The sequence below is a fragment of the Ambystoma mexicanum genome, chromosome 4p (genome assembly GCF_040938575.1).
Source record: "Ambystoma mexicanum isolate Mex_15411 chromosome 4p, UKY_AmexF1_1, whole genome shotgun sequence".
Classification (NCBI taxonomy): domain Eukaryota; kingdom Metazoa; phylum Chordata; class Amphibia; order Caudata; family Ambystomatidae; genus Ambystoma; species Ambystoma mexicanum.
The window spans coordinates 626,157,008-626,172,616 of NC_090927.1; the positions used below are offsets into that span (position 1 = coordinate 626,157,008).

A 15,609-nucleotide genomic window follows, 5' to 3' on the forward strand; every position below is an offset into this window, starting at 1 on the left:
CAATTACATGCCAGTGCTATGGGAGTCTATCAAAGATAAGGAATACGTCGGGGGACACAATCCCTTCGAAGAACAAGTTACTTCTTACCTTGTAACGTTCTTTCGATGGGATGCTTCTCCGACGTGTTCCTTATCGCCCCTTCCATCCATCCCCGCAGTATTACTTCCCTTGTGATTGCAGCTTACGCTCCTTCAAGGTCAATAACCAATTCAGGCATGACTTTTCTTATGCTACAAAACGGAACTGAGCAACTGACGCCGCACGTGGCTATTTATGGGCATGGTGACGTCGGCGCCGATACGGTGGCCGTCGAGGGACATCGACTCGGCAGACGTCGACACGCAGCGCCCTCTACAGAAAACATTTCCGAGGCCAGCAAGCTGGAGACGAATTATCAAAGATAAGGAATACGTCGGAGGAACATTCCATCGAAAAAACATTACAAGGTAAGAAGTAACGTGTTCTTCTGTGCTAATTCCCTTCAACCTTAGAGACCCCTAGCTCTTTTGCTGGACTTGGGGCTTGTGTTCTTTTCTTCCTGAATGAGTGGGACCTTTTTCTCACTCTCGTGTATTTTTCCTGACCAGGATTTTGGTGTTTTACTGTTATGGAGTCTGACAAACTTCATAGGCATCTGATTTTTGCATGGTGACACACAGTACCTTAGGTGCAGTGCCACCTAGAAGTCCCTTGGACTTTTCTCAATGTTTAATTACATTTTCTTGGGTGAACGACAGTTCCCAAGTATAGTAAGATTATCCGGGTCTTACTTAACCTTTTTCTTTGTGGGAGCAGCCCACACCACTCTATGTGGAGTGATGTGGGGTTTCTTAGTAATTCCCTATCCCACTTCTCATGTGACTTTTATTGTTAAACTAACCGGCTGGTGGCAGTGGTTTACTTTTACTACCATTATGCATTTTACGGCAGGCTGAACCCTCAGCTGCAGTACAGCACCCATGGGTCACCATTTTTCCCAAAATGGCCCTGATCTTCTTTTTTCACCATTTTCTGTTAGTTCCTTCTTGGCTTTTACTCTGGTAATTGAAACATGTTTGAGTCCTTTGTGTGTTTTGCCTTTGACGGGCTTCAGCCCTGAAGCCCGCCCAGGCTCCAGTGTCCCTGGTAATGCAGAAAGTGAGGGAGGGTCCCTGTTCTTTGTCTCTACGTGTGTCTGAGTGAAACCTGTACTGATTGGCCGGCTGGCTGTCCTGAAAGGACATCCACCCTGCTGTTTTATTGACAGCCTAGGCTGTGAATGAATGGGAAATCGCATAAAAAGCTAGGTTTTTGGGACTAGAGGCAGAATCGACCACTGGAGAGGAACATCCGTAGCAGAAGACGTGAAAAGATGCCAGCAGCACCCTCCTGGATAAAAGTTTACCTGCCTCCCTTTGGGAGATTGTAATTGTTTTACAAACTGTTGAAAGTATGTTCTAAATCTTATTCTAACCTTTCCTTCCTTTAAGAACTCAATATAGGAATTGGTAACTGAAATACGTGCAATACTGACCTTTACTGAATTCACTGTGTGCTGGAACATGTGTTAGCATAAGAAAAGTCTTAACCAACTTTTATTGTCTTTTAAAAAACTGAATCAGAACATTGATTGAATTTTACTAGCAGTTAAAGCTTTTTAAAGAATGCTTATTTAAACCTACTGTATATTATAAATATGTATATATAATGAAGTGTTACTTGGCTACTTGTACTTACTCATTTCCATTGTTCAGCTCACATTACCCCTCTTAAGATGAGCCTGGCTGTTCAGACACACTACCAACTAGTGTAGTACAGGCCTATATTAAAAGGTGGGTCACCTAATACCAAGCAGATAAGTCTTGTGGAGTCCCACACCAGTTGGACTGCACTAATTGTTACCTAACAGTACCTAACTACAGTCTCTGTATGCAAGATCTGACCCTCTTCCTTACCCTTATGTTGGCACTGTCTACTGGCCCAGGCCTTTTGCAATGAGATTGTATCACATGTTGAAACCATCACTGACCTCGCCTTAACATAAGAACCCTGTCAATTTTGTTGTACGATGTCTAATCTACTGAGCCTTACAAAGTTTTAGTGGGCATGGATCCAAATTAGTGGCACCACATGCTAGGGTCTGCTAGACTTATCATTACTTGTAAATGAAAATACCCATGCCCCCAATATCATAGTGGTGGTTGAGAATTTATTTTGTTATGGCAGTGTATATATTGACAGCTGCCCCAGTTTTGGGATTTTCTAAATAGGGCCAATATGGGGGGCATGACTTGAGTGTCTCTACTATCGAGAACTAGTTACAGTACTCACTCTTCAGTTCTGATTCAAAGGACTCTAGACATGACATGGGTTGACGTATGATAGAAACCTGAAAAATGTGAGTCAATTTTGTTTGGTGCTTAGTTATAAATACAGAATTAATTTTATCTGGCAATGGAATGCTGAATCGTAATTGGTCCTCATATTGTTATTCTCATTTACCTTTGCTTTTCCCAAATAACGTTACTTTGTAATGCCTTTCCAAATGTGACCTGAAAATCTGTACAATTCTCAAACATAAAAAAGGCTTATAAAAAAGGCTGCCACCAATCGCTGGTGTAGACTTAACACTGTACCATGACACTCGGCGGCTTAATTTCGATGAAGGAGCACCTAAAGTATTCACATCTCTGATGAAGTCTCAGAGTAATTGTTTATCTGGGAAGAAGTCTGGTATACCAATTAGGGACAGCTTAAAAAAACAGTAATGAACAGTGGACTTGTGTCAGAATAGAAGGATTGGGCATTCGGTCTCCCAGCAGTTACATGTAAAAAGGATGTTTACGGACAATCCACCTACTTGACAAACTAAAACACAATATTTTTGGCCCCACATATGTAAGATAAAACACATTTACTTTTAAACCTGTAATCTTTCTAATGTTCATTTCTGCCAGACCTTTTCCAGAAAATAGTCCCTTGGTACTCTTAAGTATTCAGCATCTTTGTCCAGGTTATAGGTAAAACTTCATTAGAAGCAGCAGTACATCTTATAGATCGATTATCATAAAATAGGCATTTTCTAATTGGGTTACTATGCCAAAGCTACTTAGACTACCCGGATCGAGTTATGATGCCAATATGAGTCTAACACTGATTCACAATAATTAAAACCATAACAATAAATTACTATCAGACATCATGCTCTAGCTAAGCAGCTGCCATTGGTTGTACTAAACCAAGATAAATGCATGTGGCAGTGTAGTCCTCTTTTACTCTTGCCAAACTGATCTTGCCAGGGTCGGATTTGAAATTAATTTTGCGAATAGTTTTGGCTGAGTGGCAGGACAAGTCGGTTCTAATACTTCATATTAGGGGATATGGAGTTAAGGCATGCAAACCCTCAGGATGGCGAGCTGTCACATTGTTTCTGAGTGATCCGACCGTGGCTGATTTTGCTGCGGCCGGAATGTTTGCATGAGAAAGGTGCGAACTAACAAAAGTTTGCACCTTTCTCATGCGAACACACTTGCATACTACAGGGGCTGCAGGGGTTTCCCCCACAACACCCCGCTCACTATGCCACACAGTAGAGTAAGCGGGTTGTTGCGGGGGACACCCCTGCAGCCCCCTATTTTTTTAAATTTTTTTACAGGTTCGATCTTTTGGTGTTCGAACCTTTGGTGGTAGCATTTTTCAGTCATTTTGTACGGTCAGACCTTTTTCTTCAGTCCAGTCGTACAAAACAGTCACGTTGGGTGCATAGGTTATTCACTACAGCCCTTCTTAATCCCTCATGCTTTTCTCTGGCGTGGTGTAGACAAATGTTCAGTATTATTGGTTAACAGATATAGCGAGGAGCTCCCTTCACTGAAGCAAACGGTCTCTGGAACACGTTAAGCTCCTGTTAGAAGAGACTGGTCTGCAAGCAGTGAGGGTTGTCGTGGATTAACATGCTTTTGCATGCATGCAAAGTTCTGTCTTTGGAACTAACCCGCGGGTGGAAGGACAACACCTCACCTCACAGTAGACTCCATTAGAAAAACGGCACATAGGCCTCAAACGATGCCACTAAGCTGCACGGCTTAACCCCAACTTCTGCCTGACTTCAAAATGGGGGAGGCGTGTAGTTTTTTAAGCACTAAGCCATGACCATGCAATTGCTCTACAGTTCTACTTACCATGAGGGAAGAGTCGATCATAAACTGCTGATTAACATCAATAGGGAAAGTGAACACCACGGAGGGCACATATAAAAACAGACAATAACAAGTCAGGCACCAAGAAGGTAAGGAAACAAGAATCGGGCACTTTATTTGTTAACCTGACCCAACAGAACACCAAACATTGGCACAGACAGGGCTATAGACCGAATGACAAAGAGAGGAGTAAAGGAGTCAACAGCCTGACAAAAACCCTTTTCAAAGACAAAGATATCCTTACTGGTATGAGTGTGTTACAAGGTATCACTTTTGGCCAGGAGGGCAATCCGTGGCTGTGGGAGGTGAGCAGATTGAAATTAAATTAAATGATATTTTATTTCTATCCCGCTCATACACAAGTGTTTCAGAGTGGAACCAGGCAAGAAGGGAGGGGAACAAGGGAGAAAAAAACAGCGATCTTACTAGGCCCAGTGACATTTTAGAAAGCGCAAGTGCATGGAAAAGGAAAATGGGGGGGGAAAGTGCATGGAAGGGGGGGTGGAAAGTGCATAGCAGAGGAGAGAAAACATAAATAAATATTAACTAGAATAAATAATAAATAAGGCCAATAAACCATGGTAGTGCAGCCAGCAAGTGGTAGGTGAAAAGTTAGTCAGAAAGGTATGTCTGATAAGTGCAGAAGAAAAGTGGGAGGGGGATTGTATGGGTACAGATTGTAACCCTCACCTGATTCCCGCAGAGGCGCCGGTCTTGACTGGGTGAGTGCCGTATCTTCAAAGGTGATGTGTAACACACGGTTGGCTCTTTGGGCTGGACCTCTGTGCACTGTATGTCTGACTCGAAGAGTAAGATGTCTGCAGGTAGAAAATATGGGATTAATGAACTGGGGTTATTGGGTGCCTCTCTCCTCTTCCCTTTCTCTTCTCCTGTAGAACCCCAAAGGTTAACGCCCTCACCTTAGGTAAGTGAACGCCGAGCTCTCCATCTGCCTCGGGGCAGGGTGCCGTAACCAGTTTCTTCACTGGATAAGGGTGCAGGCCTCTTGACCTCAGAGGACTGCTGTCCGTCGTTAACTGCACGAACGGTAAGTTCTGGCACTTCAAATGTCTTAAAAGTCTTTTGTAATGATATCTCTTGTTTTGCAGGGTTCCGGCGATGGCGGATGGCGGGCTGATGAGAGTTGAGGATCGAACCCGCGTGAGGAATAGAAGCGCCTGGAAGCACGCAAGTAAGCGCTTGTAGCCTGCTTCACGATGCGCACTAACTGTCCCTTTTATCTTGCAGGTACAAGTTCGGAGCTTTAGAGAAGCTGAAGGGTGCTGGAATACCCACTGGATTCGGCGTGGGAAGGAGTAATGGCACGTGAGTAATAAAGTTGCCCAATGTCTTAAACGCACCTTCTTTTGTCTTTCAGATGCGGGATGCAGCGCCGAAGGCCTCCGGAGCGTGCGAAGAGCTGGTAAGCTTTTGTCTTTCAGATGCCGGAATGCAGTGCGAAGACCTCCGGAGCATGCGAAGAGTAGGTAAGCCTTTGTCTTTCAGATGCCGGAATGCAGCGCGAGGCGTTGGTGACAGCCGATGGACCAGGTAAGAGATGCGCTTCCACTGAAGACCGTAGTGCTAACCTGTTCTTTCTTTGTCTTTACAGGTGCTGCTGAAGACTGGATTCCAGGATGGTAAGTCTTTGTTCCCTTAGGCCCAGGATCAGAAGCAGAAGACACAATGAGCGTTCTGCTGCAGAGAATGCAGAATAACGCAAAGCAAGATTCATCCATCGGGTGTGGTTTAAATAGCCTCCTGTAGTGCTTAGGTGTCTCCTTCCACAGCCTCGCCTAGGTGAGAAAAGAGTTCCTGCTTTCCAGAAGAGTTCCAGTGTTCTGAACTAGGTAGTGGCTCCTGCCCCACCCAACAGGAAAAGTAGTCCCAAACAGAAGAGGATCAGGGGCTCAACTGGCAGGTAAGTAAGCAGCATGATCTGCTGCAGGTAATTCCACCCAAGCATTATGAGCCCGGCGCTTCCAGCGCTGGGACTGGGCATCTTTATGAGCCTGGTTCCACTGGCGCCAGGACAGGGCCCAAAAGGTCCCAATTGGGACTGGCTGGCACTCGGAACCGGGGTTATAGGTCTGCTTCCAAGGGAGTCGGGCAAGTCCTGATCTTTTGGAAGCAGAGATCATGACACAGATACAGAACCCTAGTGGAGATGGTGGCCTGGAGGCAGTGCAGGAGGGTGGCAGGAAGAGCGCAGGTACCTGGGCCCGAAAGAACAGAGGAAGGCCAGGTGCACGATGCCAAGAAAAGAAACAGATCAACATGGGAAAAGGGGGGCAGAGGCAAAGAGGAAGGTCTTGAGAAGTATCCTGAACCGAAGATGTTTTTCCTCAAGTTTCAAGGTGGCCGGGAGGCTGTTCCAAAGGGAGGCAACAGCCAAAGACAATGATCTACCCCCAGCTTGTTTTTTTGCATAACGCCAAGCATAAGAGGGAGTTAGAAGTAGAGGAGCGAAGGGCTCGAGAGGGGAGGTATTTATGGAGGGATAGTTGAAGGTATTTTGGACCCAGGCACAGAAAGCCTTGTGGACAATGCAGAGGGTTTTAAATGTAATCCTTGCATCCACTGGGAGCCAATGAAGGGATTTCAAGGCTGGAGAGATAACGATCCCAGGGCTTGAGGCCAAGGACAAGTCCTGTTCTGGATTAGTTGTAGAGGGCAGAGAGTGGAGGCAGGTAGATTTAGAAAGAGGCTGTTACAGTAATCCAGTCTGGAAAGAACCAGAGCTTGGGAGACAGTGAGCTTTTGTGGGAAGGAGAGGAAAGGCAGAGTACCTCTAAGGAGGTGAAGTAAAAAGTTTGAATTTTTGGATATCAGAGATGTGTGCGGAGAAGGAAAGATAACCCCAATGTTCTTAGCTGCACAGGTGGGTGTGGGAGTACGGCCAAGGGAGGCCGGCCAGAGAGTGAGAGGAAAGGATGGAGATGGTGTACCATAAGGAGGATCTCAGTCTTGTTGGCATTTAGACATGGATCATTGCCGTCACACCAATTTTGGATGGCGATTAGACGATCAGAGATGAGGAAAGGAGAGGAGAAGGCTGAAGGAAGCCTGAAAATGTGTTGGTTGTCGTCAGCATAGCACTGGAAAGTTGAGCAGAACATTGAGATGCAGTAAGCGAAAGTTGCCAGATATTGGTTGAAAAGCCTGGGCGAGAGGCTAGACCCCTGGGGAACACCACTTGTGGAGAGGGAGATAGAAGATCGGAGGGACCCAAGTTGTACCTGGGAGGGTCGATCAGAGAGAAACGAGGTCAGTCAGGCCAGAGCCTGATCAGTGATACCCAGATTGTCACAAAGACAATTGAGCAGGGTGGTATGGTTGACCTTGTTTAATGCAGAGGAGAGATCAAGTAGGATGAGGACAGAGGGAATGTTAGAATCGAGTTTGGAGAGCAGGTTTTCACGGATGTTCAGGAGAGTAGTTTCTGTACTTCTGGCAGCTCTGAAGCCACATTGGTGGTCATGGAGGGAGCCAACAGAGTCGGAATGGAGATTAAGCTCAGAGATGGCCAGCTTTTCCAGGAGCTTACTGAAAAAGGGAGTAATGGAAATTGGGCGGTAGTTTGCCGGACATGATGGATCAGCAGTGGATTTCTTGAGGAGAGGATGCACAAGGGAGTGTTCTAAGAGGGGAGGGGAAAGAGCCAGAGGCAAATGAGAGGTTGCAGAAATCAGCAAGGGCTGGTGCAACGGTGTCAATGTGGTCCTTAATGGTTTTAGAGGAACAAGGATGGACCTGTTTTGAAGGTGTTTTCATAGATTGGACTTGTCTAGATATTTCATCAGGGGAGAAAAGAGGAAAGGAGGAGAAAGGGGTATGAGGATGGCTGAGGGAGGGTCAGCAAGCTGAGAACGAGAGTGGAGGAGGAGGAGGAGGAGGAGAGGAGAGGAGAGGAGAGGAGCGGGTGGTCAGGATGTCCTGGGTTTTAGAGATAAATTGAGAGGCAAGGGCATTGCAAAGATCGTGGGAGGTGACAGGTGGGGTGGAGACTGCAGCAGGGTTGGCCAGCTCCTTGCAGATTTTGAAAAGTTTGGCCGAGTTGTTAGATGCCGCAGAGACGCGGGCTTGTATGTGGACTCTCTTCTTATTGCGGACAGCAAGTCGGTATTGCCTTTGAAGCAGGCGTCAGAACAGTTTGTCAGAGGATGAGCAAGAAGCCCTCCATTTCCTCTCAGCCGCCCTACACTTCCGTTTGTGTAGCTAGGTCTGAGTCATACCAAGAATTGCACTTGGCTTTGAACTTCAAACGCATCCTCATGACGGGGCAAGAGTATCAGAAATAGAGGAGTAGAGAAGAGAGAGGGCTGTGTCAGGGTGCGAGTCAGCCTGTGGTGGAGGATGGGGTGGGGGGAGAAGGTTGCAGCGAAGGCCTCGACTGACATACGCTTCATGGGCCTGCTATCTAGGAAGTGGGGGGCAATCTAGGAGTGGACTTGGCTTGGTGGATGCGATGATGAGAGGAGGCAGTGATCACTCCAGGAGAGAGGGGGTGGTGAGGGGGGTAGAGAGGGGGAGGCTGGATGAGATCAAGACATCAAGTATGTGGCCAGCCAAGTGATTCGGGCCGGAGGGAAGGATAGAGAGGGAAGAGTGAATCACAGAGGTCGCGAGAGAGTGAAGATGACAGACCGGTAGAATCAAGATGGGTGTTAAGGTCACCAAGGAGGAGAAGATGAGTGGTTGAGGCCAAGAGGGAAGAGGAGAGGTCAGCCCACTCCGGAAGAAAAGAGGTGATTTGACCATGGGGTCGGTAGAGAGTAGCAACTGTAAGAGAGTGGCTAGAAGAGAGAGAGCCTGCAAGCTAGGTATTCAAACGAGGAGTAAGCTGACTGGGAATGAGAGAGGCAGGGATCCATTGGGGGAAGGTAAGGGCTCCATCCCCTCCAGGCCGATTGGATCTGGGAGCTGAGAGGATCTTGTAGCTGTCGGGGAGGAGTGTGTCAAAACTCGTAATAGAGCTGGCCGTGAACCATGTCTCGGTGAGACCGAGGACATCAAGGTAGAGTTCTTCTAGGAGGTGACGGATGTTAGACAAGTGTTTAACAGCCGAGCGAGAATTGAGTGTGGTAAGATGGAGAAGGTTGCCAGCCTTAAAGACCTTCCGGGGAGGGGTACAGATCAGAGGTACGCCCTGCAAAGGTGTGGAAGGAGCTTGAGATGGAGCAAAGGAGGAAGCGTAGGAGGGCAAGGTAGCCAGGGGAAGAGAATAGGGGACAGCTGGAGAGGAGAGGAAGTTGATGAGGCGAGGGAACTGCCTATCAAAGAGGTTAGCCTGAGGGCCTTGCACCATGACAGTACCTTTTAGATAGATGTTAATAAAGACTCTGAAGGAGTCGGAGATCCATACATACTTCCCAGCGGGGGCCACCATTAAAGGGAGAGTAGCAGACAGGACACAGTATAGAGATCATATGAGGGGTCCAGATATCTGCTGAGGGAACGAAAAAGAGGATGTCAGTGAGGGTTTGTCTGGCAGAGGCGCTGGAATAGGTATCAGCGATGGAGAGACCAGGGTTAGAAACCAAGATATCCTTTTTTAATTTCTTCTTACCAGACTTAGTGAGAAGGGAAGGAAAGTTGATAGAGAAACAGTTGGAAGAGATAGGAGAAACAGATAATGCCATGGGCAGGCAGAGAGAAAAGGCAGTAGGAGAAATATAGAAGATCAGAGGTATGGAGCGGTCACTGGGCTAGCAGGTAACAATTTAGGGGCAAAGTAAGGTGAACAAAAACACACCCAAATTTGACTTTCCCAAACACACCCAATATCTATGGGTGAGATATCTGAGAATATCTATGCCTGACACACAGGGCCTCATCACGAGTTGGGCGGTAACGCCGGAGGTAATAGCTATTACCGCCGGTGCTATTAGCCCTAAATCCACTCCCCTCCGACCCCATTACCGCCGGATCACGGGTTTGGCGGAACGGTTAGTGGGGCCCAATGGGGAATATTTGCGCTATTACCGCTGGCGGATTTCCAGACTCGTGATGAGGCCCATAGTCTAAAGCATCCGGGGAGAAGTACCTGCTGGCAGGATATTTTCAAAAAGCAAACTGGGTGCCATATCCCAGGGACTGTGAAATCAAAAAACAAGTTAGTTGCTATATCTTTGACTTTGCGATAGATTAGGGGCCCTTGAGTCGGATTGGAATCTGAATCTCATAGTCCCTTGAAACCTTTGCGTTGCACCATCTTCATATTGTTTGCTTAAAATGTTCTTGAAGAATATCCTGTTTGTTATGCAAAGACACTACTTTTTAATAGCAGTTATGCCCACTCATCCTGAAGTAGTTAAAGGTGTTGCACTTCATTTTTTAATCCTTTGTTCTTTGTCACACCGTTTTCTTTGTAAAATGCCCCACTCTGCCCTTGCTATCCACATTTGCATGATTTTGCTAGAGGAAAGTATCAATGAACTGGGGAAATAGCTCAATATTTTCAGCCCTTATTCTGGGATCTGTGTGTGATCTCTTGGTCTCTGGCTCAAACCCTACCTGGGTTGACTCTTCCTTTCCTTAGTCAGAGGTTGAGCAAATAAGCACTAAACGAGAATTTCGTTTTGGTAATAATAATTGCATCTAAAAATTATGTAAGAAAGTAGTTTAATGAATGTGGTCTATAAATAAAGTATTTTTATTTGAGTAGATTACCTTATATTTCCCATGGTTGTACTTTTCCTTCTATTGTCTTTGTTCTCATATAGTTTGTTCTGATCCTAGTCCAACAAATTGGGAATCAATTTGAGAACCTTGATGGGCAAAACCAGATGGGCTATTCGTGCCCCAGGTGCACTACTTTCTGTTGGCACCCATGTACTCCAGAGGCCTTCCAAATTTCGAATTGTTTCTCATGCTCTCCTTAGACACAGATTATTTGTTCTTGCACAGAGTCTCCATGGCTGCCAAGGGCCTGTATTGAGGGCTGCAGAAATCCGTCTCCCTCTGGTGTTTCCTTTTAACTTTCCATAAACCACCACACCTGACTCAGGACACCCACATGTGCTATTTCTGCTGGTAAAACAGGCAATTCAACCGTGTAATGATACAGTGGTTGCGGGTGTTGATGGGTTGACTGTTTCCCAGGAGACCCAGCACAGTTGGATGTAAGAATGTGTCAAACATGTTTTTGTGGTTGAGCCTATGGCAAGTGCTTACTTCTAGAGGAAAAGTACAGAATCTGGCCGGGTGATGCCTCATCAGAATTGTAACTAGGCAGTGTATGTACATTTACGAATGTCTATAAACAGCTGCTTGTCCATCTCCCTCTGAGTTTTCAGTATCATCAGTGGTTTCAAGTACTGGTGCATTTTGGCAGGGATATCACAGCATGTTTTGCAGATTGTGGTGTACAACCTTTTACACAACTTTAGCAGCACAATGTTGGGAGGTCTCGTCATTGTTTGCAAAACCTTAACCATTTTAAATCTGCACAAATATTGAATGTTTATAAATTCTCTGATGCGTTTAATTTATAGAGCCATGTTGTACATGGGATTGGTGAGGAATTATTGTTTGAGCATTTGAATATTTAGTAATTGCACCAACATACTGTAGGTAATACTTCTGTCATGCAACTACATATTTGTAGTAGTTCAACACCTAAACATGATTCAATGTGAAAAAATGAGCTTATTTCTCTAGTGTTTACTATATTATGCTCCTTTTCTTGCTCTATACTAATTACTGCTGTTGTTTACTGCAGGGCTGGAATCACGTCGACCAAACTTACTTTTGGCGTTGATAATTCGCCAGAGATCAAAAAGGCTGCATAGCACAAGTCTTGATGAAGAATCACTTGGAAATACTCCAGATGTTACTCCAGAAAAAAGAACTAAAAATGAAGTCTCTAATGAAGAGGAGACTGAAGAGGTGGAAGATGAGGATGAAAATGAATTTTTTAATTCCTTTACAACAGTTTTACATAAGAACAGAAATCGGTCCCAAGAGCTGGAGGAGGATGACGACAGTGCCGATTTTCAAACTCCTGTGGAACCTGTCCAAGTAATGAGCAAATCCGAGCCACCAAAACCTCTGCGCTTTCTTCCAGGTGTCTTAGTTGGATGGGAAAATCAATCTTCCACGCTGGAACTAGTCAACAAACCACTGCCTGTAGATGATATACTTCAGTCTCTTCTGGGTGATAATGAAAACGTTTTTGAACATAGCGACATGGCAATGAATGAAAAATCCTTCTTGAATGAAGAGAAAACAGTGAGTGAGGTAACCACAGATGTTTCAGACATCAAAGGTAGGCTTAATTTATCTCAAGATTCAGCTAAGGTGAAAAAAGCAGTAGATTCTCCAGTGGTAAGTAGTCTTTATGCTCTAAGAACTTTGAAAGGACTTAGTCTTAAAGGAAAACCACCAGATGTTTCAACTGAAACCTTTTTAGAAAATCTCTCTGCAGCTCAGTCAAATGAAGATGCAGTAGTGAAAAGGAAAGAAAAAATGGATGGCCAACATGATGTTTCACATGCATCTGAAAGGACTGCATATTTTAGTGTGGCTGTGTCCACAGCTAGTGAAGGTAATATGGACAATAATGGCATCTCCCCTCCTGTGGATGGTAGTTGTAAATCTACTAGGTCGACAAAATTTGTTTACATTAAACGTGATCCAAGACAAGCAGCAGGACGAAAGCAAAACCTAAATTCTTCCGATGTCGAAACGAGCAACTGCATCAGAGATGAGGAAAGTCAACATATTATATCCCAGCAACACATTGAAACTTCAGGTAATGAGCCATCAGGTAGAGAAAATAAGCAATCTCTTGTAGATGATGACTCCCCTTACAAAGATAATATGAAGCCTGGAGTAAGTCATTGTTTCTCTGCAACAAGAGGAGCCAGTCGTTTGGGTAATTTACAGAATGAAAACACAAAACATTTGCAGGGAACCACATTGCTGCAAAATATGGATTCTTTGCAGTCATTTGGAAGAGGTTCGTCAGGTATTGACGCTCATTTAGAAACCCGGAGTACCACAGCCAAACCTACTGCTGCATCTGGGGATATCTACTCCTCACCCAGACACCCACCGTCTATCGTTCAAAGTCCAAAGTTATGCCCTTCCTTACTTCAGTTCCCTGCACCTCAGAATTACCCCCCTATGTTTGGATTTCCTCCTAATATGCCCCCCCCATTGCTTCCTCCTCCAGGTTATGGTTTCCCAAGAGGTCCACCGTTAAGATTTCGGTCTTTAGAATCAGGCTTGCAAAATTCGATGGTGTCATGGACTCCTGGTGCTCAACGACCAGGTCACCCCAACCTTTATTTTGGACCTCGCCCGCATGGGTACCCTTTGGTTCCAGGGCAGCCTAGGTACTTGGAGGCAGCGCCACAATTATTTCACAGAGATAATCGCCTGCCTGGAAGACGTCACAGTGAACCTTGGGATGGACCGGATTTATTTCCAGAGCAAGGCTTTAGCCGAGACAATGATGTTCAACGTAGGCAAAGGTTTTATAGTGAATCCTACTACCAGAGGAAAATCAGGCTCCAAGAAAAAGAATTTCAATCGGAAAAGCGCCACGATCGGGACTCTGAAAGAAATAGACGCAGAGAAAGGGACAGAAGCCAGGACGATGATAGAGAGCGAAAAGGCAAAGATGATTCTCGCAGGGAAAAGGACAGGTCTCAAGTGTCTCACAGTGATAGAATCACTGACAGTAAAACGCATAAAGAGAGCAAAAATACAGACAAACATACAGAAAATTCTAAACGTGAGCATGGTCATGAAAAGGACAAAGGACGAGAAAAAAATAGAGATGGAAACAGAGAGGGAGAAAAAGACAGAGGAAGACACCATAAAGATGAGGACCAGAGTGACAGAGTAAAACACAAAAGGTGAGATGCAAGCAGGCTTTTAAAGTAGTCGTTGATATATGCTAAAAAAAACTATTAAGTTCTAAATGATAAAAGGCCTGCTGGCATCATGCCATATTTTTATTCATTATTGGTGTTTCCCAGAAACCTGTCCTTTTTCAGGTTCTATCCAATGTCCTCCTATACATTATACCAACTATTCCTTATAAGGTAGAGATGTAATATTTTTAAATAAAGAAACTTTTACATTGCTGTATATTAAATTTTTAAGAGCTATTTCTGTTATAAAGTAATAAAGGCTTTTAAATGTGTTTTAATTGAAAATATTGAATTAGTTAAGTGTACTGCTTGTGGTTTTTGTTTGAAAAATTCTGTTTAACATTTTATCCGAGATACTGAAGATTTCTATGTAAAATACAGTTTTTAAAGACTTGTTTCAATCCACTAATTATCATTTTGATCAGATGTACTCTATGCCTCAAAGCATATTTTTAACTAAGTTAACAAGAATTCGTAGTTAATCTATTATTGTGAACATCAAGATATTTTTATATTTGCTTTTAAATTTAAAGATTGCCATCTTTGAACAAAATCTGTAAATGTCATTTCTGTTACTTTTTATTTTTTTAATAATTCATTTAATTAATTTGATTCTCTCAAGTTGTTTGTGCTTAATGAACAAGCTTTTGCCCCACTTTGTACCGTAAACTGTAAATATTTTGATTTAAGCAATTATAATTCATATTTTGCATTTCCACTCGTTAAATTAAGTAATTTCAAACATCACAGCTACCATCCCTTATTTTCAGTGTTTCATTGTGCTTCAGTATTTCATTATGATTTATTTATATTTGGCTTGTGCTCGCCTCTTTTGATTTAGGAACACTTGGAGCATTTACCGACTAATGCATTATGTAGATTATTGAATACAGTTCCCAAAATGCTTGGATTTTAAAAGTATTATCAGAATTGTCCTGTATTAATGCACTTTTTGTACAGTCTTTTTTTCCTCTTACACAAGTCATCTGTGTTTCTACAACAAATATTATTATGCTCCTTGGACACCATCATTCTGGTACCTTTTTAATATAGAAGGCTGGTCATTTCTAAAGCTTGCTTTGATGTGAAGGATTCATTTTCCAAAATAAAACAACAATCCATAGTGTCATCCTGAATGGAACTCTCCAAATTTATGAACAGTTTCTTTCCGGTGAAGTGAATTATGTTAGAAAATGGTGGAATTGTGTTTATGCTGCTTACAATGGGGCATTGCTGTTTTTGTGTGGGTTTGGCCGCAGCGCATATCAACCTAGAGCACAGCAACCTGCAAGCAACTGATGGGCTTCGAGAAGACTTGCACAATCTCATATCTTGTGACTGAAAACATTGTAATATTTCTGCTGTAATGCTGTGTAGGGTGTACCAGAGGCCTGCAGCTACACATTCTTTATATCCTAGAAGTGCAAGCATGTGAACAACGGAAAGCAAAGTGTACCACCACGTTTGTGAACCACTCACGTTAACAATGCTGTGCACATTGGTTAGAACTGTGGCAAGAGTGAGAGTCCCAAAATCGATCTTGTAC

At 44.1% G+C, this 15,609-nt stretch overlaps 1 protein-coding gene across 2 annotated transcripts in view; it reads left to right on the top strand.

Annotated features, from left to right (window-relative positions):
- The window catches only part of PHF3 (PHD finger protein 3), a 909,072-nt gene extending 893,873 nt beyond the window's left edge, over positions 1-15,199 (top strand). For both annotated transcript variants that reach the window (XM_069606191.1, XM_069606192.1), the window contains one exon: positions 11,903-15,199. In XM_069606191.1, the coding sequence (XP_069462292.1) occupies positions 11,903-14,049 (2,147 nt within the window). In that variant the 3' untranslated portion in view covers positions 14,050-15,199. The remainder of the gene's footprint in view (positions 1-11,902) is intronic.
- The last annotated feature ends 410 nt before the right edge of the window (positions 15,200-15,609 follow it).